The sequence below is a fragment of the Vanessa atalanta genome, chromosome 28 (assembly GCF_905147765.1).
Source record: "Vanessa atalanta chromosome 28, ilVanAtal1.2, whole genome shotgun sequence".
NCBI lineage: Eukaryota > Metazoa > Arthropoda > Insecta > Lepidoptera > Nymphalidae > Vanessa > Vanessa atalanta.
This window is the reverse complement of record NC_061898.1, coordinates 5,416,683-5,441,705: the sequence shown is the minus strand read 5'-3', so window position 1 is coordinate 5,441,705 and position 25,023 is coordinate 5,416,683. Positions and strand designations below refer to the sequence as shown.

The window sequence follows — 25,023 nt, the reverse complement described above, 5'->3', positions numbered from 1 at the left end:
GGCATTTATAATTTTACGGTGACATAAATAAGTAGTTAAGTGTAATAGTGTTGTATTATAAACATATATTAATCGAATTCCATTAGTAATGCACAATATAGCTGAGTTTATTATACTTCGATTGGAACAGAGTATAAATACTTAAACCTCTTTCAGAGTACATAAGCTTTTCATGTATGTCATTTTTAGAACGAAGTTCTTATACGAATATTACAGTTGACTGAACTGGCAGGTATCGATAGCGTTATGCACCCTCCAAACGACCCCCCCCCCCCTATTTCCTTTCTCTGTCTGTTTCTACCATATATAATATAACTAGCTGAAACTGCGTCTTTATCCGCGAGTAATTTAATAAAACACAAACTTCTAATATTGGTAAAATCCGTTCTTAGCGGATGTCTACACCCTATACGGAACCTACCTGATGATTTCAAGGTTGTACATGTTATTGTTTCTGAGATTTAGTGATTAATCAGTGACCGGTATTTCGTTTATATATATAGATTTAAACTTATTTTTATAAAAAAATATAAATTGTTGTTGATATATTTTATTGTATGATATTTAATACATTGATATAAGCAAATTCGTTCCGACCGAGTGTCGTACTTTCAAGCAAGGTTCTACGTGCGAACAGCTGTTGATACAATCCTCTGATGAAGTCCTAATATATTATGAGGAGTGGAACAGCTCAAATGATCAGAATATATACGATTTTTGACATCGCTTAAGCCGTAGACCGCTGGGCAAACGTGGCTGTCCAGCAACGAACCAACAGTGCTTTCTTTCCTTTCTGTTCATACCTAATTCTTACAACAGTTTTAAAATTATATTACAACATTCATTTGTGCTTAAACTGACTGACATATGAAATAGGTCAGTGGCTCAGTGGTCAGAACGCGTACATCTTATACGATGATTGTGGGTTCAGGCAGAAATTAATTTTCATGTGCTTAATTTGCGTTTATAACTCATCACGTGCTCGTTGAACACATAGGACCTATCCAATGGTCTCGCACGAGTCCGCACCAGTGCGAGCGCACATGATAAGTCATTTTTTTTGTCATATAATTTTATTATTGATAGTCAGTCAGCGAAGACTGTCTTTTATATATATATATATTGATTGATCAAGCAGAAAAAAACACCTAGTGTACATAGTGTACCGAGTGTATTTATAGCTTGCAATGCGTCCCCTTCCTGGGCACACTGGCGAACGGCACCGGGTGCGGTAAGAGTCGCCGTCTCGACTTGAACTCGACCAAATCTTGTATCTTGACAGGCTGTAACAAAAAAAAAAACATTAAAATAACTATTATCCCGTTGACAGTTGGGAGACAAAATTGATAAATAAATGTTATTATTCATTAAAAGAATACCGTTTGTATTTATCGTTGTAGTGGAATAGGCGTTTGTCTTCCATCTCACCTGATGGAAAGTGTAGATGAAGACGAAGGTGGTACACGCCCCTCCAAAAGAAACCTGTTCACTCTTCTCTTAAAGGTTCCAGAGTTCAACTCATCACGAAAAATAGACCCAGGCAGGTCGTTTCAAATTTTGGCGACATTCACCAAAAACGAGCTGTCAAACCGTTTGGTTCGAATTTTGGGTGTGTCAACAACGTATGGATGAAACTTTTGCCTGCGCCTAGTAGACCGATAAGGGAATGGAGATGGCTCAACCAGTTCGAAAAGAGCCTTCGAGCACTCGCCAATGTGTATCCTATAAAAAACCGTGAAGCTGGCAACTCGACTGGGTTCCATCACAGGACAGTAATTATTGTAAAAAAACTGCATTGTAAATCTGTTTATTTGAAGAGAGCAACTATGCGAGTTTCTTGCCGCTTCTCCTCGCTGGAGGCTGCTTTCCGAAACATACCACCGTATTTAAATATCGACGATTCAAAAACGCTTCATTGTTAAATTTACTTGAATAAATTAATTATGATTTGATATAGTTACACAAACACACATACACTTTGTAATAGTTATTAAATTCAGTTATTATTTTCTTTATTTATATTGATTAAGTTTTTTTATTATTTAGTTACTAACTAATATGTTAGGGAAGAGTGTGTCCCTCTGAGATGACCATGTATTATACTTACTAGCGAGACTCCACCTTAAATATGCTGTGTGTACAGTGGTCAAGAATAAATATTATTTTCTTGTTTTTTTTTTTTAGTAACTATTGAGTTTCTTCCCGGTCCATTTCGGTAGATTCTACCTTCCAAGCTGGTGAAACTATCATAAACAGGATAGTTATTCAGTCTGTATAATGGAAACTTTAGCAGAGGTCCCAAGATTTATTTTTAGTATAAAACAACGGTAGAGCAAACGAGCTACTTGATGGTAAGTGGTCACCACCACCCACATAACTAAACAATGGAGGTAATATTAACCATTCCTTACGTCACCGATGCACCGATGTATGTTTGAGTCGGTGAGTGGCTTAGCTTGGACCCATTGAATTGAATTCATTGAATAGGTGGCGCTGTTACCGGTTTTTTTTATATTGAAAGACCACCGGTTTTAGCTATCCATTTCTGCGCCAGTGCGCCACCAACCTTGAGAACTAAGACGTTCCTTGTGCATGTACACAGACTCACGCAACTCAAACCGGAACACAACAATACCATTAACGCCACTCCAACACTGCGTACCTCCTGTTTCTTCTCACTTCCGGTCGACTCATAATCCTGCCCGGCGCCGCCCTCGGCCGTCGACACGACATATATCGACAACTTTTGTCTCTGCGTCGAATCCGTTGCAATGTGTTTCTGGAAACGAACAAAATTATATACAAATCGGAATTTACGTCACTGCAGTATATTTTTGCTGACGGTACAACGTTACAGTCAAAATCTGTAAAATGTACGCTGTACAAAATCAAAATATACTTTATTCAAGCTACCACCGGTGGTAGCTTCACTTAATATAGTTTGCATTATGATTTTTAAATTAGTTAAACAGTGCTCTGTCTCTTTCTAATAAATATGAAATTTATGTCGACGGAAAGAGATAGATGTATATCAAACTTAACTACCTGAAAGAATTCAAGGAGTTCAGCCTTAGTGACCGTGTTCAGTTCTTCGACCTCCACTCGTGGCCTGTCGAAGTTGTACATCTAAAAAATATATTTTTTCATTAACAATATATTACCCGACCAGTATGTAACCTGTGCAGTTGATATTAGTGTCCATTCCAACGGCAGGAGTAGTTAGACAAATCTTAAAACATACTCCAGGCGTTTCGATAATAGCTCTATTTTATTATGCACTACAAACATCTCTCGATTAAGATATATATTTACTTGCTGAATATGAGGCTTTACCGGCGCGATTTAAAAAAAAAACACCCGTTTTACCCCTTCAGGGGTGGAGTTTCGTAAAATCGGGATTTCTTAGCGGATGAACGATATCTTTACCAAAAATTTTTCACATATCAATAATGAACACCAAAAATAATGACCAAGAACGAATCATATATAAAAATAACTTACTATTAAAATAAATACATAATTGCACTTAAACACACACATATATATATATATTATTAGTAGAAAAAAATATTTGAATTGTATTATCTACATCCGGTTTTGACTGAAATAATTTTTATTTTAAAATATATCCAAACCGGATGTTGCTTTAGCGGAAAGGGTGGATACTATGGGTGGTATGAGAGTATAAATTAATATGAGAGTATAAATAAAGAGGAGAGTATTTGTTTTATTTCAACACTAGTAAAAACCCGAGATGGCGCAGTGGTTAGAACGCGTGCATCTTAACCGATGATTTCGGTGCACTGAATTTTTATGTGCTTAATTTGTGTTTATAATTCATATCGTGCTCGGCGGTGAAGGAAAACATCGTGAGGAAAACTACATGTGTCTAATTTCAACGAAATTCTGCCACATCCAAAACCTTCTCCTCAAAGGGAGAGAAGGCCTTAAGCCCAGCAGTGGGAAATTTACAGAATGCTAATGCTAAAAAAATATTTAAACTCGAATAAAATGTCATTAAGTCCAAAGTTGTTTATCTTAGGTCCACCCGCCAACGGAATGCACTATAGTCTATTCCAATGGAAGTAGGATTAAAGATAAACAAACCTTAGATTGATGTATCTCATGTGAATTGCTAATAAGTCAGATGTATTGCGCACTATTAAGAGTTTATGATTAATATATCTTTATTTATTTCGATAACAGTTTCGTCGACATTTTTTCGCAAATCCACAGTGAATATCATAGATTAATCAAGCTCTCGACCAATGATATCGCGTCAATTTGCTGTCAAATGTTGTTAATTCTCCTCTTAATGGTTGGAATAGAGTATATTATGTAAGTTATTTCTAGAATATTACCTGAGCAGTGATCTCGCTCCAGAGCTGCGACGCCTTTATGGCGAGTCGCTTGGGCCGCTCGAGGCGCTCCGCTGCGAGCGCCGCCCGATGTTTGAGGAAGTCCTCCTCCGTCATGTTTTCTAGATATTCCTGATAATAAAATCTTTATTATTATTTTTCTATACCTGGCATCGACATAAATCACATTGATCTTTTACAAAAAAAAAAAAATACCCCGTAATATCCAATACGTTGCAAAAATAATTTTACCTGGTCGCACGCTTTGTGCAATCACGTGGTAGGAACTACGCCTTCATCGGAAATTCTGGCACCAAACAGCAATAGATAATCAGTATTATTGTGTTTCGGTTTGAAGAGTAAGTGAGCCAGTGCAGACGTGAGGGACGACATATTAAATTTACATCACCAACGCGCCAAGGTCGGTGTCGCATCGGCGATGTAAGGAACTGTTAAGGTTTCAATTCGTGTATAAAAATGATACTCGTAAAATACGAAACCTTCGCGCCCTCGACGAACTTCTCGATCCTCTCCTCCAGGTAGGCGGGATGCCTGTCGCTCTGCACGATGATCCTGAGGCCCTGCGCGCCGTTGGAGCGGCGGACGCCGCTGAACACGATGTAGCCCAGCTGCTCCTGCGTGCGCAGCACGTGGAAGCACGGCTCGCTGAGCGCGTGCGCGAGCAGCTCCAGCGTGACGTTGGCGCGCGCGCGCCGCACGCCGCACGCGTAGTACAGCGACGCGCACGACGAGCGGTGCACGCCGTTGCCCGTCTCGCGCACGAACCACGCGCCTGCGCAGCGCCCGCCCGTTAGCGAGTGGCCTGCGGCCGCCTCTGTGGCGCAGTGGCCGAGTTACCTTTCTCGATTTCGACCTCCCGGTACAGCAGCAGCTGCTGCGCCAGCAGCGGCGTGGCGTCCTTCGGTAGCCTGGGAAATTGATCGAGTTACGTTCCGATATCGTTATAAAAAAATGCGCACTCGGATGGGCGTCCGGCGCGGGCGATTCTGTGTGGGTCCCACCGATTCGTCGCATATTCTCCCGTCAAGGAGCGATACTTAAAATCTGTAAGTTCCGGTGGACGTAACACCTTAGTTCCCAGGATCGGTGGTCCATTGGTGATGTAACGACTCGTTTAGTGCTAATATCTTCGAGTTAGAGATGCCCCCTTACTTGTCCTCCACGGCCAGCGCGGCGGTCAGCGCCCTCTCGCGGGTGAGGTTGCCGAACATGAGCGCCTCCACGTGCAGCTTGCGCACGAGCTGGTGCGCGAACTCGTTCAGCCGCTCCGGGGTGATCGCTGGAAGAACAGGCGGCTGTGCATCGTGTTCGAACACTCGAGAAGAGTGACATTAAGATTAAAAGACAGTCGCGACTCACTCTCGGCCGCCTGCAGCAGCTGGCAGCGCGTCCACACCACGTCGGACAGGCAGAGCGCCTGCTGGTACACGGCGTGCTGCAACCACCAGACGTTGATACGAACACACAAAATTACCACTTTACTAGGTGGCAAGGCTTTGTCTACATTGTGATGCAATTTGAAGGGTGCGTGATTGGAACTAAATTCACAAGGGATATAACATCCCAAGACTTGAGATCAGACAGAGTCCCTTTTCGCACTTATTCAAAAGAAGAAATCAACGCAGCGGCTAAGACTTTACCAAAATTCCGTAATCGGCTGCGTATCGTGTACTTTCATCACAAATTCAATCTCATATAATTTATTAAACGTGGAACGCTCACTTATTGATAGTTTAAATTAAAATTAAAAATCGGTTCAATAAAAATAAAATAACCAGACCCGAGAAGAACCTACAGAGATCTCAGTTCCCTGATATGTCCCACTGACCTGGTATGGCTGTTCCGCTTCGAAGTTCTTTATAGCCCTGATGTGACTCTCCTTCATGATCTCGAACCTCTTCGGATCGGCTTTGAAGTTGACGATGTGATCTATAATCTTCTCCAGCAACACGTGCTGTTTGTCGTCGTAGCCGTCTATCGTTATCTAAAAGTTCAATCAGTAATTATATAGGGAAAAACATCGTCATTCTTTATCAAAATATACAACCGTGGCTTACTCAGACGCGAGCTTCCCAATCAATTCGATGTCCTACGTCCGTAACATATAAATAAACCCGGAATATACTCACACTGAGGCCGTACTTGGCGTTCCCGAGGCTCCAGCGCAGGCCGGCCAGCTCCGCCGCGTACGCGAACTGCTGCAGCGAGTCGCGCAGCAGCAGCACCCACACCGACGTCAGGTTGCAGCTCGCCGGGTCCGAGTACGCCAGCGGGCTGCCAGGACGCGCAACCAGACACGTCAGACCACAACACAGCAGGAAGTAAGGAAACTTACCCGATTGTGACAACCCTTTATCCTTGAACAGCGGAACTGCAGGTTAAAGCCACATAACCGGTCATATACCTTAAGGTCTTGATAGGCAACGTGTCTGTGACGTCACCGCGTTAAATGATACCCCTAATAACATACGGCGTTTAAGAAAAAGTTCAAATACATTCATTGACTTAGCCGCGGGACATACATATTTAGTTAAAGTGATGACGTCGGCGCCACTCTGTATATTTTCCAGGGTTCGAAAAAATCCGATTTTTATAATAAATATCAAAAATCCGATTTTTTTATACATATCCGATATATATCTGATATATATCCAGGCTAAGAAAACGAAGCGAATTTCATTCTGTAAACACTTAAAAATGTGATATGTTACATTTTTGTTAAAGGTACATTTTTTATTAAAAAAAATTAGTAACAAAGGAATTAGTGTCTATCTATTTGAGAGAGAAATTTTTAATGAACACTTAAAGACCAAGTACGTTTTATTATTATATCATCATTTGTTTGTGAGATAAATCAACTGATTTTATTTTAATATTAATTTGTAATCGACTAATCATAAAAAGTAATCAATCAGAGTCAGGCCTTAAGCATAGATCTATGAGTGTTGTTCAGAAGATAGGAAAAATTCAATTGATATATATCGTGATATATATCCGCTAACCCTGATATTTTCGTAAAAATTACACAAGTTGTATTATTAGTAACTTGGGTTGACTTTGATTGACTAAAATGCGACAACCAATCAGAGACGTTGGGCAATCATGGTTAAGTGTCGGTGGATAACCGTGGGTACTCTTGCGTGAGCGTTGAACGAAGACAAATCATTGGGTTTAATAAGTTACATACCATACATAACATACATAAACAGCCTGTAAATTTCCCACTGCTGGGCTAAGGCCTCCTCTCCCTTTGAGGAGAAGGTTTGGAGCATATTCCACCACGCTGCTCCAATGCGGGTTGGTGGTATACACGTGGCAGAATTTCGTTGAAATTAGACACATGCAGGTTTCCTCACGATGTTTTCCTTCACCGCCGAGCACGAGAGGAATTATAAACACAAATTAAGCACATGAAAATTCAGCGGTGCCTGCCTGGGTTTGAACCTGAAATCATCGGTTAAGATGCACGCGTTCTAACCACTGGGCCATCTCGGCTTTAAAAAGTTATTAGTGTTAAATTCGACTTGTCGAAGATCCCTTTAATATATCATCTGCCCAAGTGACGAAGGCGATCTTCTTAAGGTTCACAACGGTTCTCTCAGAACTCGGCGGAACGAGACTAAGTTCAGCCGCAGGACTAACTTTAAACTGCCACTAAGATTTATTTTTCTTAAAAAGAAATGGGGGCAGAAATGGAAAAGGGGGGCCCCATTATGTATTGCTAATATCCCGAGTTTGCAAAAGGCTCTAAAACCAAGTGTTAATTTTGTGGCTTTACTTTGCAAAATGATATATCTTTAATATAAACTCACCTGACTAAGTCTAAAGTAATAAACGCTTTGGGCAGCAAGAATTCATTGTCCCTCTTGTACCAGAGTCTCATTAAGGGGGTATCCTGTAAACAAAAAACAATTCTCCTTAACCTTGGAGTATTCAGGTAGGGCTTTGTGGAAGCCCGTCTGGGTAGGTACCACCCACTCATCAGATATTGTACCGCCAAATAATAGTACACTGTATCGTTGTGTTCCGGTTAGAAGGGTGAGTGAGCCAGTGTAATCACAGGCACAAGGGACATAACATCTTTGTTCCCAAGGTTGGTGGCGCATAGGTGATGTAAGGAATGGTTAATATTTCTTGCAGCGCTTTTGTCTATGGGCGGTGGTGACCACTTACCATCAGGTGGCCCATATGCTCATCCGCGAACCGATGCCATAAAAAAAATACTCTTGAACATGGAAGAACCTCATCCCCTATTTATGGGGATCTGAAAAAATCCTCAAGCTGTTTTTTAGGACAGGATTATAATCAAAATTTTAATATACTTTATTCAAGTAGGCCTTCTTTTACACAACTGTATTAAACGTACCACCTGAAGTTAAGCGGTGACCACTACTCAAACAAAACAATACACTACAAATCAAATAATTACCATCCCTTAGATCACCAATGGCTTTGAAATTAAGATGTTATGTTACCTACTTGCCCGTGCCTTTAATCACAACAGAACTCAATACTAAGTGACACGACGGTGGAATGTGATGAGTAAGTGGTACCATCACAGTCAAGATCGTAAGCGATGATAATGTTGCATATCGATAGTCCACTGTCGATAGACTATCGATAGTTAAGGTTTAAGTCCAAGACTATCGATAATATCGATAGTATTGCTGGAGAGCAACCGATACTAGCGATAGTATTATCGACATCCTGAATAGTTATCGAGGTCAACTATCGATAGTCAAGCTGTCGATAGTTCTGCAACGCTCCTGTGGTAGATTGAGCCCGTATGAAAACATAATAACTGCCGAATCGAGATGTCCATGAATCAAACACTAATTTTAGAGAGAGCGCCGTATTTAAAACGCATCGAACTAAAATTATATTCAACAATGGATTAATAAGAAAAAATCTCGCTATAGCGATTCAGGATTTTGGTAACCTTTGAGTGGCGCCATCTCTTGACGGCAATCGGAACTAACCTTTTCTAGCTTTTATCCAGCAGTATCAGCTGATAGTCGAGACTATGTAAATTTTAAATCGTCTGGTCAGGTAAGCTAGACAGTTCCTCGAGTACCTTGATAATAGCCGGCGCTATCGCATCGGCGGTGGGGTCAGAAGACTTCTCCAGGTCCAACCTCGCGGGGATGAACTCGTTCGGCAGCGGGAGGTGCAGTTCGCTGTTAAGTGTCACCGCTTTCCATTTCTGAAATATTTTTAACGAGAATATTATTCAGTGAATAATTACGAGCATCATATTTTTATGATATAAACAGGTTTAATGGATATATATCACGATATATATCAATTGATTTTTCCCTATCTTCTGAACAACACTCATAGATCTATGCTTAAGGCCTGACTCTGAATGATTACTTTTTATGACTAGTCGATTACAAATTAATATTAAAATAAAATCAGTTGATTTATCTCACAAGCAAATGAAGATATAATAATAAAACGTACTTGGTCTTTAAGTGTACATTAAAAATTTCTCTCTCAAATAGATAGACACTAATTCCTTTGTTAATTTTTTTTTAATAAAAAATGTACCTTTAACAAAAATGTAACATTTCACATTTTTAAGTGTTTACAGAATGAAATTCGCTTCGTTTTCTTAGCCTGGATATATATCGGATATGTATATATATCAAATGGGACACCTGATCCTAAATGACCACTCACAGATTACGGTGATGTTACGTATATCATACTTTCTACCTTCTTTATTTAGTCCATGAGCTAATGTGCCATCTGATGGTGACCACAGACGCTGGCACTGATGCAGATGTATTAACCATTCCTTACACAGCCAATGCGCCATCGACCTTAAGAGCTAAGATATCATGTCCTTTGTGCCTGCAGTTAAACTGGCTCAGTCACCCTTCAAACCGGAATTCCAAAATACTGAGTATTGCTCATGACTAATTTCTGACCGGCAAACTTAGTCTTAGAAAAAAGCCGAGATGGTCCAGTGGTTAGAACGCGTGCATCTGAACCGATGATTTCGAATTTAAGCCCAGGCAGGCACCACTCAATTTCATGTGCTTAATTTGTGTTTATAATTCACCTCGTGCTCAGTGAAGGAAAACATCGTGAGGAAACCTGCATGTGTCTAATTTCAACGAAATTCTTCCACATGTGTGTGCCGCCAACCCGCATTGGAGCAGCTTCGTGGAATATACTCCACACCTTCTCCTCAAAGGAGAGGAGGCCTTAAGCCCAGCAGTGGGAAATTTACAGGCTGCTAATGATGATGATGAAACTTAGATTACGCGGATAGAAAAAACATACATTGAGTGTAGCGTCGTCGATGTCTTCCTGGACATACTTAGTTCCATACCACGGCTCTGTCTGCGTGCATTTTTTCTCGAAACACCTTTAACAAAAATAAATTCATCAACAGTGGAAATTTTACCAGTGGACGCTAGATAATTCTGTGGCGCTTGCGTTTTATAATAACACGCCGTCGTTATCTCATTCTACATTAAAATTCAAAAGAATCGTTAAAGAGCGTTTGTGTGCTAAAGGATATTACAACACTAATGACTTTTTAGTTGACTGCACACCTTGGGAATGAAATGATCGCCTCCAGGCTGTTTCAAATAACTAAAATATAATTATCATTGTACATGGAAAATGGTTAAAAAATATATATATCCCGCTGAGTTTCTTTCGCCGGTTCTTCTCAGGTCCGAGGTGTTAAATTCCGACCCGGTGGTAGATTTTTGACAATCAATAAGCAAGTGTAAGCACTTCTATATTGAATAAAGATTTTAGACTTTTACTTTGACTCTGACAAATCTAACAGACAACGTCTTTATGTTTAATATAAATAGCGTATAATACCCGGCACGAATCTTGACTCTGCGCAGTAACAAAAAATAGATGTCGTTTGAGGTGCGGTCTGAGGCGAGGAGCGCGTTACTATAGCAAACAAGGCCGCCATTACTAGTAACCATAGCAACGGGTGGATGCGTGGCCCCGCGCAGTGCCACCGCGTCTCCCGTCGCCCGCGCATGTTCCTGTGTTGTCTTAGTGTACGCTCATTAACATAAGTTATTATTATATAACGGTTTTATTGTGTAAAATTGTGTTTGATTATTAACTTTGTTTTTGTATTGTTGATTTTGTGGGTTGTTTCTTTTGTTATTATAGTAAGATTTTAACGAAGTATACTAAAATGCCAAGAAAAAATAATATAGTTCTAAAAAGACAAGCTCGGAAAATGATTTACGATGTTTACTGTTTTTTAAAAAACGAAGCTAATGGCAGAAGTGATACTCAAATTAAAGAGAGAACAGCTGAAGCAACAAAAACCTCTCTATGCACTGTTCGGAGAATCGTAAAAGAAGCTGAGCAGTCAGAATTTCTCACAGTATTCCGGACGCCTGGAAAAAAACATGCTAGATCGAAACCTGTAACTGGTATAGACAATTTCGATCAAGGAGTTATCAAAAGATGCATTCATAATTTTCATTTAACAAATAATGAAATCCCAACAGTTACGAAACTTCTGACAAAACTGCGATCGGATATAAATTATCAAGGATCTGAACGGAGTCTTCGACGCATCTTAAAGGATCTAGGCTTTAAATGGAAAGCAACAGAAAATAATAGAAAAGTTCTTATTGAGAAAACCAGTATAAGATTACAGCGAATCAAATATTTAGAAGCAATACAAAAGTACAGACATGAAGGAAGGCCCATAATTTATACTGACGAATCGTATGTCCACGCTTCGCACACAAGTTCCAAGGCGTGGACGGACGGTTCAAAAAAAGGTTTAAAAAAACCGATATCCAAAGGTCAACGGGTAGTTATGGTACATGCAGGGTCTGAAGCCGGTTTTATACCAAATGGTTTATTAATGTTTAAATCCGGAGCCAAAACGGGCGACTATCACGACGACATGAATTATGAAAATTATTCCAAATGGTTAACTTCACAATTAATACCAAACCTACCACCGAGATCCGTCGTGGTAGTAGACAATGTATCCTACCATAATACACAATATAATTTGGCCCCAAATTCAAACTCCAAGAAATGCGACATGCAAGCCTGGCTGACTGAAAAAGGAATTTCGTTTGATCCAACAATGTACAAGCCACAGTTGTACGAACTAATAAAAACGAACAAAGAAAATTTAAAAAATTATAATATCGATAGATTATTAGCACAACACAATCATAGTGTCCTTCGCTTGCCGCCCTATCATCCGGATCTGAACCCCATTGAAATGGCGTGGGCCGCAATCAAAGGTTACGTTAGCAGCAAAAACGTAGCGTGGAACGTCACACGCGTTATGGAACTGGTGAAAAAGAAGGTAGATGCTATGGGATCAAGTGAATGGCAAAAGTTATGTTCAAAAGTAAGGTCTATTGAAGACGACTATTGCAAAAGCGACCATGTAGTGGACCAGTTGACAGACCAACTTGTTATTCAAGTGGGAGATTCAGATAGCAGCAGTAGTAGCGATTGGGAAGTCTTTGATGATGACGAACCCGGTCCGAGCACCAGTACCAACCCCAGTACCAATCCAAGAACTTCGACTTCATTTGCTGATTTTGAGGGTTTCACGCCGTTGAGTGATAGTGATTAATTTATTTTCTAATAATATTTCTAAATTTTATTTTTATTTCTTTTTATTTATTTATTGATACAATAATTACTAAATATACAATAATTAACCCGTTGTGTTTTAACACAACGGGTTAATTATTGTATATTTAGTAATTATTGTATCAATAAATAAATAAAAAGAAATAAAATAGGTACGTAATAAATTACGTACCTACCCTTTAATATATTAAATATTTATTTTAAGCTTTTTAGATAGTACGTGATTTTCGCAAGGACTGTACCTGCGCAGAGGACGCCATGTTAGGTCAAGTTTCGTGCCGGGTAGTATAAGCCAAATCAAAATATACTTTATTCAAGTAGGCTTTTACAAGCACTTTTGAATCGTCATTTAACAAACTATTTAAAGTAAAGCTACAATCGGTTCGGAATGTAGATTCTACCGAGAAGAACCGGCAAGAAACTCAGTAGTTACTCTTTTTCAACATTTGCCGATTTTTGTCCCAGTGAATATTGGACTTTCCTACTTACTTGGCAACGACCCCCACCCTCACGTTATCCGGGGTCAGAAGGGCCAGGAGTTCATCGATGAGATCCGGTCTCCAATCGGTCATCAGGTAATACGCGCTCAGAATGTCTCGCATCGGAAACTCCTGTCAAAAAAAAAAAAAACAATTATTATTATTTATTCTATTTAAATACTTCATTGACCAACACAAAGTAAATGGAAGAGAAGGACTTAATACCTAATGGCATTCTCTGCCAATCAACCTTTAAATCAAACAGGAAACCATGAAGGCGGTGATTAATAATTGACAATTCATAAATATATATATATACATTCATACACATATAGTATCTAAAAATCGTGGGACCTTGACGCGAAGCTATCAATCCCCCTCCCCCCACTTTGAGCTCAGTCCACAAAACTGTAGTTCAATTATTTACAAATAATTTCATTTTCGGACAAACGTAACTAAATCTTCACGTCGTTAATCAATGTGGCCTGGGGGTCAATTCTTGTCTATATCAACAATATTTTATCTATATTTATCTTAAGATAGCGTGTGGTAGGTGGTCGGTGATAGATGGTCGGTGGTCACCTGGAGAAGGTGCGCGTGCGCGACGACGGCGGCCCGCGCGTCCTGGACGTCCCGGAAGCGGAACTCCAGCGCCATGAGGTCGCGCTGCTCCTCCCACACCCAGCGCTGGGCGCCCTGGGTCTTCAGCATCGCGATGTACTAGTGGAACATATGTATATATATACCTAGCTAGATCTGGGATCTTAAGTTATATATTCCTGTCTAAGTCACCATAAAACTGTACCTGAAATACGAGTTCAACGATTTGATCGATATGTTCCACTCCGGCCTCCGTGAGGTCAACCTGGACCCCGAAGAAGGCGAAACCTCTCGCACCTATACGCGTACCTCCCACCAGGCTGAGGACGAGACGACATTTTTTTTTAATATTATAAGGAAGGCTATTTTGCCCTCTATATGGGTATATGAACACGTGTGCCAGCAGGTGGCGCTGGGAGCGCCAGTTTCTCGGCCAAACGTTGCCAGACGACGCCAGGACGATACCTCACTCCACTTACAGTTACGCCATTATGATACTTATATATCTTGATAATTATAGTCAATGTCGCATGCGACATTCTGACATTCCACAGTCGTGTTCCGAGGCGAGTTTCGATTTACAGAATACATCTATTGTTCAATGTTTGTGATCACTTCTGACTTTTGTGACTATTTTGAAAATACAGTAATTTGGCTAAACGTCGTCTCGTTCAAGATGAAAATCAAGGTATACTTTATTTACAAGCACTTTAGAATCGTCATTTAACAAACTATATTGAGTAAAGCGACCACCGGTTCGGAATTTAGTTTCTATCGAGAAGAACCGGCAAGAAACTCAATAGTCTCTTTCAACATTCACAATACAAAGGTCATTTCATCATTTTGCATGATAACCACGTCCACACGGCATGCCACGGCGACATTGCTGGTACCACAAACACGGGGAAATCCTTACCTGTTACACCAGCCCCTGTTCTTGAGCGCCGACAGCAGACTCCCGGGGCCCTCGTGTCCCAACAAATGAGACAAGTAGTGTCCGGGCTGTGAAATAAAATTATCATTATTTGCGGGCTGTTTGTTCCACAAAACCATCGCGGTTCTTAAGGAGAATAATCATTCTTAAATTAGAACATAGTACATACCCCACTTTTGTAATGCTTCCTTGTATCCGGTATAGGGAAGTCAATCGACAGCGACCGGAGATCTTTGACGGGGTAGCAATAGGCTCGTTTCCTTCTCAGGTGCGGCGGGAAGGGGTGCTCCGGCCAAGTGGGCGCTGTCACTGATCTATCCTCGACCGCCGAGAATAATTTGACCACCATTTCCTCTAATTCGTCCAAAGATTCTGAAAAGATAAATATAAGCATATATTAAGCGTCAATAGCGCAATGGTCAAGTAAAAAAATAGTATTAAGTCGCAGGATCCGTCCTAACCCCTTGGGCTATTGTCGTCCCCACTCCTAACACAAGGGATAAGCTTAAAAGGAGGGGTGAAGATAATATTAGTAATTCCTTAATCCTTAATTAATTTGGGGCCTTGCTAGTTTTATTATTATTATTATTAAAAATATATATTAACAGTTGTTGTGTTCCGGTTTGAAGGGTGAGTAAGCCAATATAACTACAGGCACAAGGAACGCAATAAATTAGTTTCCAAGGTTGGTGGCGCATTGGTAATGTAAGGAATGGTGAATTTTTCCTACAGCCCAAATGTCTATGGGCAGTGGTGACCGCTTACCATCAGAAGGCCCATTTGCCCGTCCGCTTGCCTCACCAATGATGATACTAAGATTTTATGTCGAACGTACAAAAAGTACAATTAATTTTATTTTATTTACATCAATATATAAAATGTTTGTTATGAAGTTCTTTAAAGCGCCTTACAGTAGAGTGAACTGATGTAAATCGTCACGTTAAGAAGAAGCGTTATTACTTCAGGCGGTCTTATATTTTAATATTACAAACAGACACTCCAATTTTGTTATATGTATAGATTCAATTAATTTAAGAGTATGTTAATACATAATGTAGCGAAAGTTTCATCCAACCGGGTATCCTACGATACCTGCCCTTTTTTTTATTTAAAGCATGAATGCATTTCAGCATATGCCATTATTAGTTAAAAAAAAAAAATACCAACCTTTCCCCATAACAATGAGAGTCATTATATTAGCCGAGTACCATTTGTCGTGAAACTTTAACAGTTCCTTGCGTACATCGATACCTTTCTCTTTGGGAATCGCTTCAAGAGTGTCTCTGTTTCCTAAAAAATAAATAAAAAAAAACTCTTTTGATTCGTTTTCACATGTTAACAACCAAACTAGGGCCCTGGGCTGAAACAACCTAGGTGCCCACCTAAGAGGTATCTAAACGTAGACTTGAATTAAATTAATTTAATAGTTTTTATTAATTGCAAGATTTGCAGGACTGCAAACCATACGATCTGTTTAATTTTATAAAGTTATGGATTATTTTGCATTATCATCTATTTTTGACTTTGACTTGACTTAGCTGGGGGCCCCTTGAACCCACGGGGCCCTGAGCTGAAGCCCAAAAAGCCATATGTTAGATCCGGCCCTGAACCAAACTCTATCTGGCTTGCCATAATAGATCCGCTCCATTCTGACATAGTATCTTCCAATCACAAGATAAGTGCCAAGTAAACAACATTTGACCTTGAATTGGCGCGATATCATTGGTCGAGAGCGTGAATAATCTATGACATTATACATTATGGATTCGCAAACGTTTTGGAAGTAAAATTTAAGTTGGATATATAAATAATAATAAATATTATAATAAATACTGGACAACATCACATGCATTACTCTGATCCCAATGTTACAGTAGCTAAAGCACTTGTGTTATGGAAAATCAGAAGTAACGACGGTATCACAAATACCCAGACGCTTTTTTTTTCTCGCTGTGAAAACGCGTTACGCACTTCCCCCACGTGATGGAAAGTGGGAGGGTGTATGGGACTCCCCGGAGCCCTGGACGCCGAGTGCGCCCTGGTGCGCCGGGTTTATCCACTAAAAAACATTGGCATTCTAAGGAGTAGATGGTAGGTGGTAGCCACTAACTCGTCATATTTAACCGCCAAACAGCAATACTTAGCATTTTTGTCTTCCGGTTTCGGTGACTTAGCACTGACTCAGCTACACACCAAGTTACACTGGTAACAAGGGTCATAAATTCGTTCTCAAATCTGGTGGTCCATTGTCATGAATTACAGCACCAATGACTATGGGAAAGTGCTGAGTTTTGCGTACCAATGAAAATTTATCTCGCTATTGTAATTTCTTTACCGATTCAACTGCGACTACAATTCTTAAGCGAGACCCAACTAGCCAGGATCAAATTATAGCGGACACTTGCTATACGTTCAATCCTGATATCTTTTGTGCCTGTGCGTTGGCTCATTCGGAAATACAAGGGATTGCTGTTTGACGGTGGAATTACTGGTGAGTACCAATAATTTGATCACTTCTACACCTGATATAAATTTCAGACTAACCTGTACCAAACTTGTGGAAGGGATGTTTCGGATCAGCCGTGCTCTTGTTCAGCTGGTCCAGCCTCCAAGTGTCCGAGGATACGTTCTTCTCATGCTCGGAATTGACGGCACTCAGCTCTCTACTTGTCGCTGACTCCGTGAACAGCGGTGAGATGAAGAATTGGGCAAATCTGGAGGTAGAAAAAATAACATTTCCTTTTTTGTAATACTTTCTGAGACTAGCGCAACCAAAATAATACTATTTAGTAATTTTTTTTAGGAAATTAAATATTTAATTAGTACAAGGGAAAATTGTTTTTTTTTATGGCATAGTTTGGCGGACGAGCATATGGTTCGCCTGATGGTAATTGGTCACTACCGCCCATAGACAATGGCACTGTTAAGAAATATTAACCATTTCTTACGTCACCAATCCGTCAACAACCTTGGGAACTAAGATTGTGCCTGTAGTTACACTGGGTCACTTACCCTTCAAACCGGAATACTGAGTACTGTTGTTTAGAGGTAGAATATCTGATGAGTGGATGGAACCTACCCAGACGGGTTTGCACAAAGTCCTACCACCGAGTGACGTTATTTTTTTTAATTTTATCAATGTATGTATATATATGTATGTCTGAGCACTTTATTATCGACATAGAATTAAAATGCCACTCACATGTCCAAAGCTCCAGCGAGGTGCTGAGGCAGGACGTCGAAGAAGTAAGTCGTGTGGTCTGACGAAGTGGACGCGTTGGAGGAACCGCCGTGAGCTGAGAGGAACTTGTTGTACTCGTTTTCCTGGAAATATATGGAGGGTACTCCGTCAGAAATGGACAAATTTTCGTTTATATTAAAAATCTAAATAAAAATATACTTCGTTCAAGTAGACTTAGCACTTTAGAATCGTCATTTTACATAACTTTATCAAGTGAAGCTACCGCCGGTTCGGAAAGTAGATTAGATACCATACTAGCTGGACCTGAAGCTTAAAAGGTAGGAGTAGTAGGTCTGGAATCGCAGAACTAGAGGTAAGAAGTGACTTACTTCTGGATATTTCTCCGTTCCTAGGAACAGCATATGCTCACAAAAATGCGCCAAGCCTGGTAATTCATCGGGGTCGCTGAGGTAGCCTGCAAAAAACAAGACGTAGTGGATTCAATTTCCGCTTAGTGTAGTTCAAACGAAACTGACAAAAACATAAGCCACAATCAAACATTACCCCCCATAAATAAAAGGAATTATAGAAAAAAAGACGCTGTAATTAAATCCACACGTTCATTGTTTGTTACATATACGTTCCTAAGCTGCGTGAGTGTCTGGCAGTACCGACATGTATCATTATCACAAAAAAAAAAAAACGAAGCGTACAGTCTTACCTACATTGACGTCCAGAGCAGCCGCCGACTTGTCCGTAGTTGGATCACTCACCAACAAAACTTTGAGACGATTTGCCAGTTTAAGACCCCTGTAAGAGAATCAATCGCATTGAAATAAAACTAGTTTTTAACGGATTTAATCGCGTATATTAATTATTTTAACATCCCGACGTTTCGAGCACTTTGCAGTGTTCGTGGTCACGGGCAGACTCATATTAAATCCGAAAATCTAAGACAACATTATGTAGAATCAATCGCATTACATATATTTAGTTACACTAATTACATGTTACCCTGAAACGATGGAATACTAATTCAAATATAAGAATTAACTTTTTTTAAATTACTTTTCTAAAAAAGTTATGGATTCTTTCGCATTATCGTCTAGTTTAGACTTTGACTTGACTTAGCTGGGACCCCCTTGAATCCACGGGGCCTCGGAATAAAGAGCTATTATTATTATACATATGTATGTGTAATCCTAACTATATCCTAGTGTATCCTAATATTATATATGCAATATAACTTCCATTAGTCTGTTGCTCTGTCACGGTCAAACCACGAGCTAACAAAATTTTGTATGAAGCAAGTTTGAACTCAGGAGACAGGCGACCAATATTTTAAACGCGAGAAAAGCTGCTATCAACAAATCATAATGGTTGTGCAGAATTTGGTTCTAATAACCCAGGAGGGTACCATCAGCGACTGCGGTGGAGAATCCCTCTGGGCATCCATGCTCAGGACGTACACAACCTGAGCAGATGCCCAGACTGCCCTCCAAATTCTGGGGGGGGGGGGGTAATTTTATGTCCATGGGCGGTGGTAGTCACTTTCCATCAGGTAAGCCTCCTGCCCGTTTGCCACCTTTTGACATAAAAAAAAAAGAAGTTAAGTTAAACGTATACCTGTATTCACGCTTGTCCTCTGGACTCTTGATGATATCGTCATATTTTTTGATAACTCCGGTTGGACTATCGCTGCCTATGCCCGACCGAGCCTCTGTAGGACTTTGCCCCCGATTAGGGGAGCGCGGCGCGCACTGCGGCACCGTCATACCAGAGTGTTGACGCCGCTGCGTGTATATGTAACTGAATAACATAAAAGCTTTAATTTATTAAAACAACACGAGGCAGACCATTTTTTATTCAACATAAAACATGTTTGAATGATATATACATATAAGATGTATAGATATATGAGTAAGTGGACCTAAAAGCAAGCAGTCAACAATGCTTGTAGACATTGGTACCACAATAAATATTAACCATTCCTTATATCACCAATGTGCGACCAACCTTGGAAACCAAAGTTATATCCCTTGTGCCATTCGGGCTGACTCAGTCATCTTTCAGAGAAACAGGCAGATTTTGCATGCAAATGCAATGATGATAAACAATTTGACACACAATGAACTAACCAGATGTTTCAGGTCATTTGCATCGTTGAGAATGATTGACGACTTTGGTTTGTAGATGGACTACATGTATATTAAAGCATAAAGCTTATTTTTTATTTTCGATAATGCAAATCTCAAAGGACGGATTGATTCATGAAGAATATTTATTTATATAAAATATATATAATTGAGATTTTTATAGGAGTCAAGACGGCCGAGTGGTTAGAACATGCATGCACTGCAACAACATCTCAAACCCAGGCAAGAACCATTGAATGTTCATGTGCTTAGTTTGTGTTTATAATTCATCTTATACTCGGCGGTGAAGAAAAACATTGAAAGGAAACATGCATGTGTCTAATTTAAACAAAATTCTGCCACATGTGAACCCCGTGTTGAAGCAGCTTACTGGAATATGCTCAAACCTTCTCCCCAAAGGGAGAAGAGGCCTTAGCCCAGCAGTGGGAAATTAACAGGCTGTTAACATTGAGATTTGTACAAATCGGCAGATATAAAAACAATCATTAAAAATTTGGGAAACCATGCCAACTAGGAATTATTTAAGCGGGTCTTCATTTTAAACAAGCAAAGAAGAGGGGTATAGTCAAATACTTGTATTCAATAAGTATTTTAATGGCTTTCAAAACATTAAAAAATACAAACACATTGAGTGAACTCAAAAGGTCTTTACAAGTGTTTTTGAATTGCTTACAAACCAACTACTAGATAAAAAATAAAACTGTAAGTCATTTATCGATAGTTTTCCTTTAACTTACATAAGTACACAATGTAAATACAATTAAATTGGAATAGAATATTACAGTAACGTATTCATGTATTATTAGATTATAGAATTAATCTCTTATTACCATATTGTATAAAAAAAACTTACCTTTAAATTATAAATTATTATTAACAATTAATAAAACACTACTTATTTACGAACACGCAAAGTTTGCATTAAACGTATTAATAAGTTTATTTTATTTTAAATCAATAACTCAAACAAAAAAATATATATAATCCTAACCTATTAAAGCTAGCTCGATATGAATGTGTTGGCGAAAAGCTGTGGAAGCCAATAAGTAAAAATCTTCGCGATGCCAGCTTGAATAATTTAAATTAATCCCTAGTAATATGGTGAGTAATTTTTTTTAAATTAATTTCGCTATGCAATGACGAAGAACTATTATTGTGCAACTTGACACTGACACTGACGTAACATATCGTAACTTATAAGCATTACACAATATTACAATATTGTTTTGTCATTAAATTGTAATAAATTGTATAAGTTAATATACTTACATATATATGTACAATTTAAAAACGTTGCGTGGTTTTTAGTTTCTATATAGTACTATATACATTGAATAATACTTTGCTGTTTTTAGATTGGACAAAAAATGTTTTATGCATAATCAAAACGTATTTTATTTTTTTATAGCAATAAGTCGTCAAACGATTATATATAGTACAGCATACGAAAAAACTTAAACAAGCTTTTTGAATACATTAAAATTTACAATACAACATATATATGTAACCGAAGCATGTTTTTCATTGTAATATTAATTCAATATGAATTGTTTATTAGCACCTAAAACCGTCATTTGTATATCTTGATCTTGTAAAAAGAACATGGAATATTTTATTAAGCTTATACCAATTCATTAGGTAATTCCTTAATAAATGCTAAGACTTTTATTACAGAATTAAATATATTTAACAAATATAATATTATGTATAATAGTAATAATGTAAGATCAGAAAGTAATAGATCATAAGTTTTTTTTTTTCTTATATTAATAATTAGTTTTGTGCTTAAAATGACAGACGTTGTAAACATTACAACGTCAGTCATTTTAATACCCGCGAAAAATACAATTATTTTAAAACGTCAATTTCTGGTGTCAATGTTCATTCTAATCATTCTTCAATGTCAATAAAAATATATATCGAAATAGATTAAAATTAAAAATAAACTCTTTTTAATTTTAAATCTAAGTTAAAATTTATTTGTAAATAAGTTTTTTAGTACATAATGGATGAATGGGAGTCGGTTGTAAAAAGTTATCAGGAAAGTAGCGATCTCAAACACATTACGAAAGTTTTGAAGAGTGCTGAGATTGTTCTTCTCGAAGATTTAGCTTCATTTGAGACAGGTATTTGCTGTATTTTCAGTTTATTTATTTACTAAAGCCTTCAAAATACAATCTTTGTCGAAAACTTTTCTATACAAGAATTTGAAAAGTATCGCTACTTTTTTGAACTAAAATTTTTGATGCAGTTGCAGTACAAATAAACAAACCAAATTCGTTTTCCCATTTATAATACAATATAAAAGTAATTGTAATTTTGATGACCGTAATAAAAATATAGTTACAGATTTTTTTTTTTTTATATATGATAGTTATGTGGGCAATGATAGTAAGCCTAATAGTAAGTGGCCAACACCACCCATAAACATTGATGATTTAAGAAATATTAACATAGAAATTAAATAAGGTTTTAATTTTTTTTTTCAGAATGGTTTCTCTCGACTCTTTTCCGGCAACCTATAAATCTCTTAAATAAAGTGTCTGAACAACGTCTTAATAATGATTGGAGCAAAATTACAATAAACTCGTTTAAATTAATCGGTGACATTGTCACTAAATATGAAAGTGCTGTTATATATTATGAAGACATTGTCACGGTAAGTTAAACAATGTTGTTGTAATTTATATAAGTTACATAAAACAAACAGAAGATCCTGAGAGCTATTGCAAGGGTACCATCAATGAAGTTCACAAGCACCTCGAAATGAAAAGAAATGGAGTTTGGAAACTAAATACAAAGAGTGGTTATTCCGTCATTCTAATGAACTCCTTCACCAACTCATTGTGGACCAATATGTGACATGACCAACTAACATCATCATTTTATCTTAGACCTAGAAGACAGGCAGTAACTCTGAGCAACAGATGAGTGGTGCCTCCGATGGGAAACCGCTCAGCTTGACAGTATCACTAAACAGATTTGCTCATAGCAGCTTTAGGGTTGATTGCAAATAAAAGCAGAAAAAAATAAAAGTCTGTAAATGCTTATTGTTGGGGGTAATCCTCCTCAAATACAGGTTACCACACAATTATATACTTGACTTAATGTTTATTGAACTTACTGTATTGCTTGCTTGAGTTTGAACCAATAACTTATTGTTAATATTTAAATATATTAACCACACGCCATCTCAGCTTAAAACATTATTATTAATATGATAATAGAAAAATAAAATAAAGATTTTCAAGTGAGACTAACTACAAAAGGTATACTATAGCACTCAAGTTATGTGCACGAACACAGGTGCATTTTCTATTACCTCCCATAATCCGATAGGAAGGCGAATACGACAAATGGCGCATGAACCACGATTTTTTGTGTTCTCCGATGCATGGCGCTATAAAACCCAAGAACTTTTAATTTTGCTTTAAGGACTCTGCTCACTAAACATTATTTTTTTCGAGCATTATCATGGGACACTGTTTGGAATGTGTAGACTCCTTTATTTGCATAAATATGACCAATAAGTCAACAAATTTGTTCAATGCTTAATGCACTTTCCATTTCAGCTCTGCCTCTTACCATATGACGCTCAAACTCGACAGCAGGCTCTGTCATGTCTCACGAGTGTGGTCACCCGGTCGCCATTGGGGGCCAGGGATTTGAACCAACATTTGATTGCCCTCGAAATGGCTACCACATGTAAAGCGCCACTTGCGTTGTTAATTGGTAAGTTGTTTATTTGTTAATCAGGTATAGCAGAGGTTTTGGTGCCTCAATCTCTCGAACCAGTCTAGGACTCCAATATACTTGACTAGTATGCAGTATTTGTTATTGTACAAATTCATTTGTAAAATAATTAATAGGACCTCCACTGCTCCAGGACCTCAACTCGTCTGTGTTAGGCCTCCAGATCTTTAAATTCGGCTCTGATTATATGCTGTGTCGGTATTTCCGGTTTTTATCTGATTTATGTGTTAACCCCTATGTCTTCTCAACACAATCCTTCGAACAAAATCAAAACCATTACAACATACTTTGTTGGGAAAACCTGATAATCAGTTCTTATAATATCTATATGTAACTCTTCGTATTGAGCATTAGTAGCCATATTTTTGAATTACGAGTAACGTGGAAGTTCTCCCTACAAGATTTTACGTCACAAAATCGAAATATACTTTATTCAAGTGGGCTCTTACAAGCACTTTTGAATTTTCATTTAACAAACTATATTAAGTGAAGCTACCACCTCTTCGTAATGCAGATTCTACCGAGAAGAACCGGCAAGAAACTCAGTAGTTACTCTTTTTCAACAACAATATTGGGATGTTCTTGAATAAAGTAAGATTTTAATTGGGCTATCTGAAGAGACGTGGTAACCACCTCCAATATATATTTGCATTGTGTTTTAACCATTCTTTCGAAGTCAATGCGCCATCAAACTTGGGAACTAAGATGTTATGTCCCTTGTGCCTGGAGTTACACTCTGAGTGACACCTTACAAACCGGACATCAGTCTATACCTATCCTATAAATGCAAAAGTAAATCTATCTGTCTGTTGCTTTTTCTCTTCTAAACCACTGAAGCGAATTTGATGAAACTTCGTATGAAGCAAAGGCCTTACCAACCCCCCCCCTGGTGTTGCAGATGTCCATGGGCGGTGGTAAT

At 38.6% G+C, this 25,023-nt stretch overlaps 2 protein-coding genes across 3 annotated transcripts in view; one reads left to right on the top strand and one right to left on the bottom strand.

Moving 5' to 3' along the window:
- Positions 1-116: 116 nt before the first annotated feature.
- LOC125074689 (insulin-degrading enzyme) lies at positions 117-21,512 on the bottom strand. Of its 2 annotated transcripts, none has more exons than XM_047686076.1 (25): positions 21,205-21,512; positions 19,822-20,004; positions 18,917-19,005; positions 18,585-18,670; positions 18,217-18,338; positions 17,559-17,728; positions 16,182-16,304; positions 15,184-15,386; positions 14,997-15,082; positions 14,286-14,400; positions 14,063-14,200; positions 13,491-13,612; positions 10,671-10,755; positions 9,454-9,582; positions 8,192-8,274; positions 6,509-6,653; positions 6,208-6,363; positions 5,739-5,814; positions 5,532-5,658; positions 5,217-5,287; positions 4,859-5,151; positions 4,362-4,490; positions 3,046-3,126; positions 2,663-2,779; positions 117-1,283 (listed from the first exon to the last, which is right to left on the bottom strand). In XM_047686076.1, the coding sequence occupies exons 2-25, from the start codon at positions 19,968-19,970 to the stop codon at positions 1,176-1,178; spliced, it is 3,003 nt and encodes a 1,000-aa protein (XP_047542032.1). In that variant the 5' UTR covers positions 19,971-20,004; positions 21,205-21,512; the 3' UTR covers positions 117-1,175. The 2 variants fall into 2 exon arrangements, with proteins under 2 accessions (XP_047542032.1, XP_047542030.1); XM_047686074.1 differs by having other exon boundaries at positions 21,343-21,512.
- An 820-nt stretch (positions 21,513-22,332) lies between these two features.
- The window catches only part of LOC125074559, a 56,034-nt gene continuing 53,343 nt past the window's right edge, over positions 22,333-25,023 (top strand). The window contains exons 1-3 of the mRNA XM_047685885.1: positions 22,333-22,477; positions 22,841-23,010; positions 23,924-24,083. Of these exons, the coding sequence (XP_047541841.1) occupies positions 22,357-22,477; positions 22,841-23,010; positions 23,924-24,083 (451 nt within the window). The 5' untranslated portion in view covers positions 22,333-22,356. The remainder of the gene's footprint in view (positions 22,478-22,840; positions 23,011-23,923; positions 24,084-25,023) is intronic.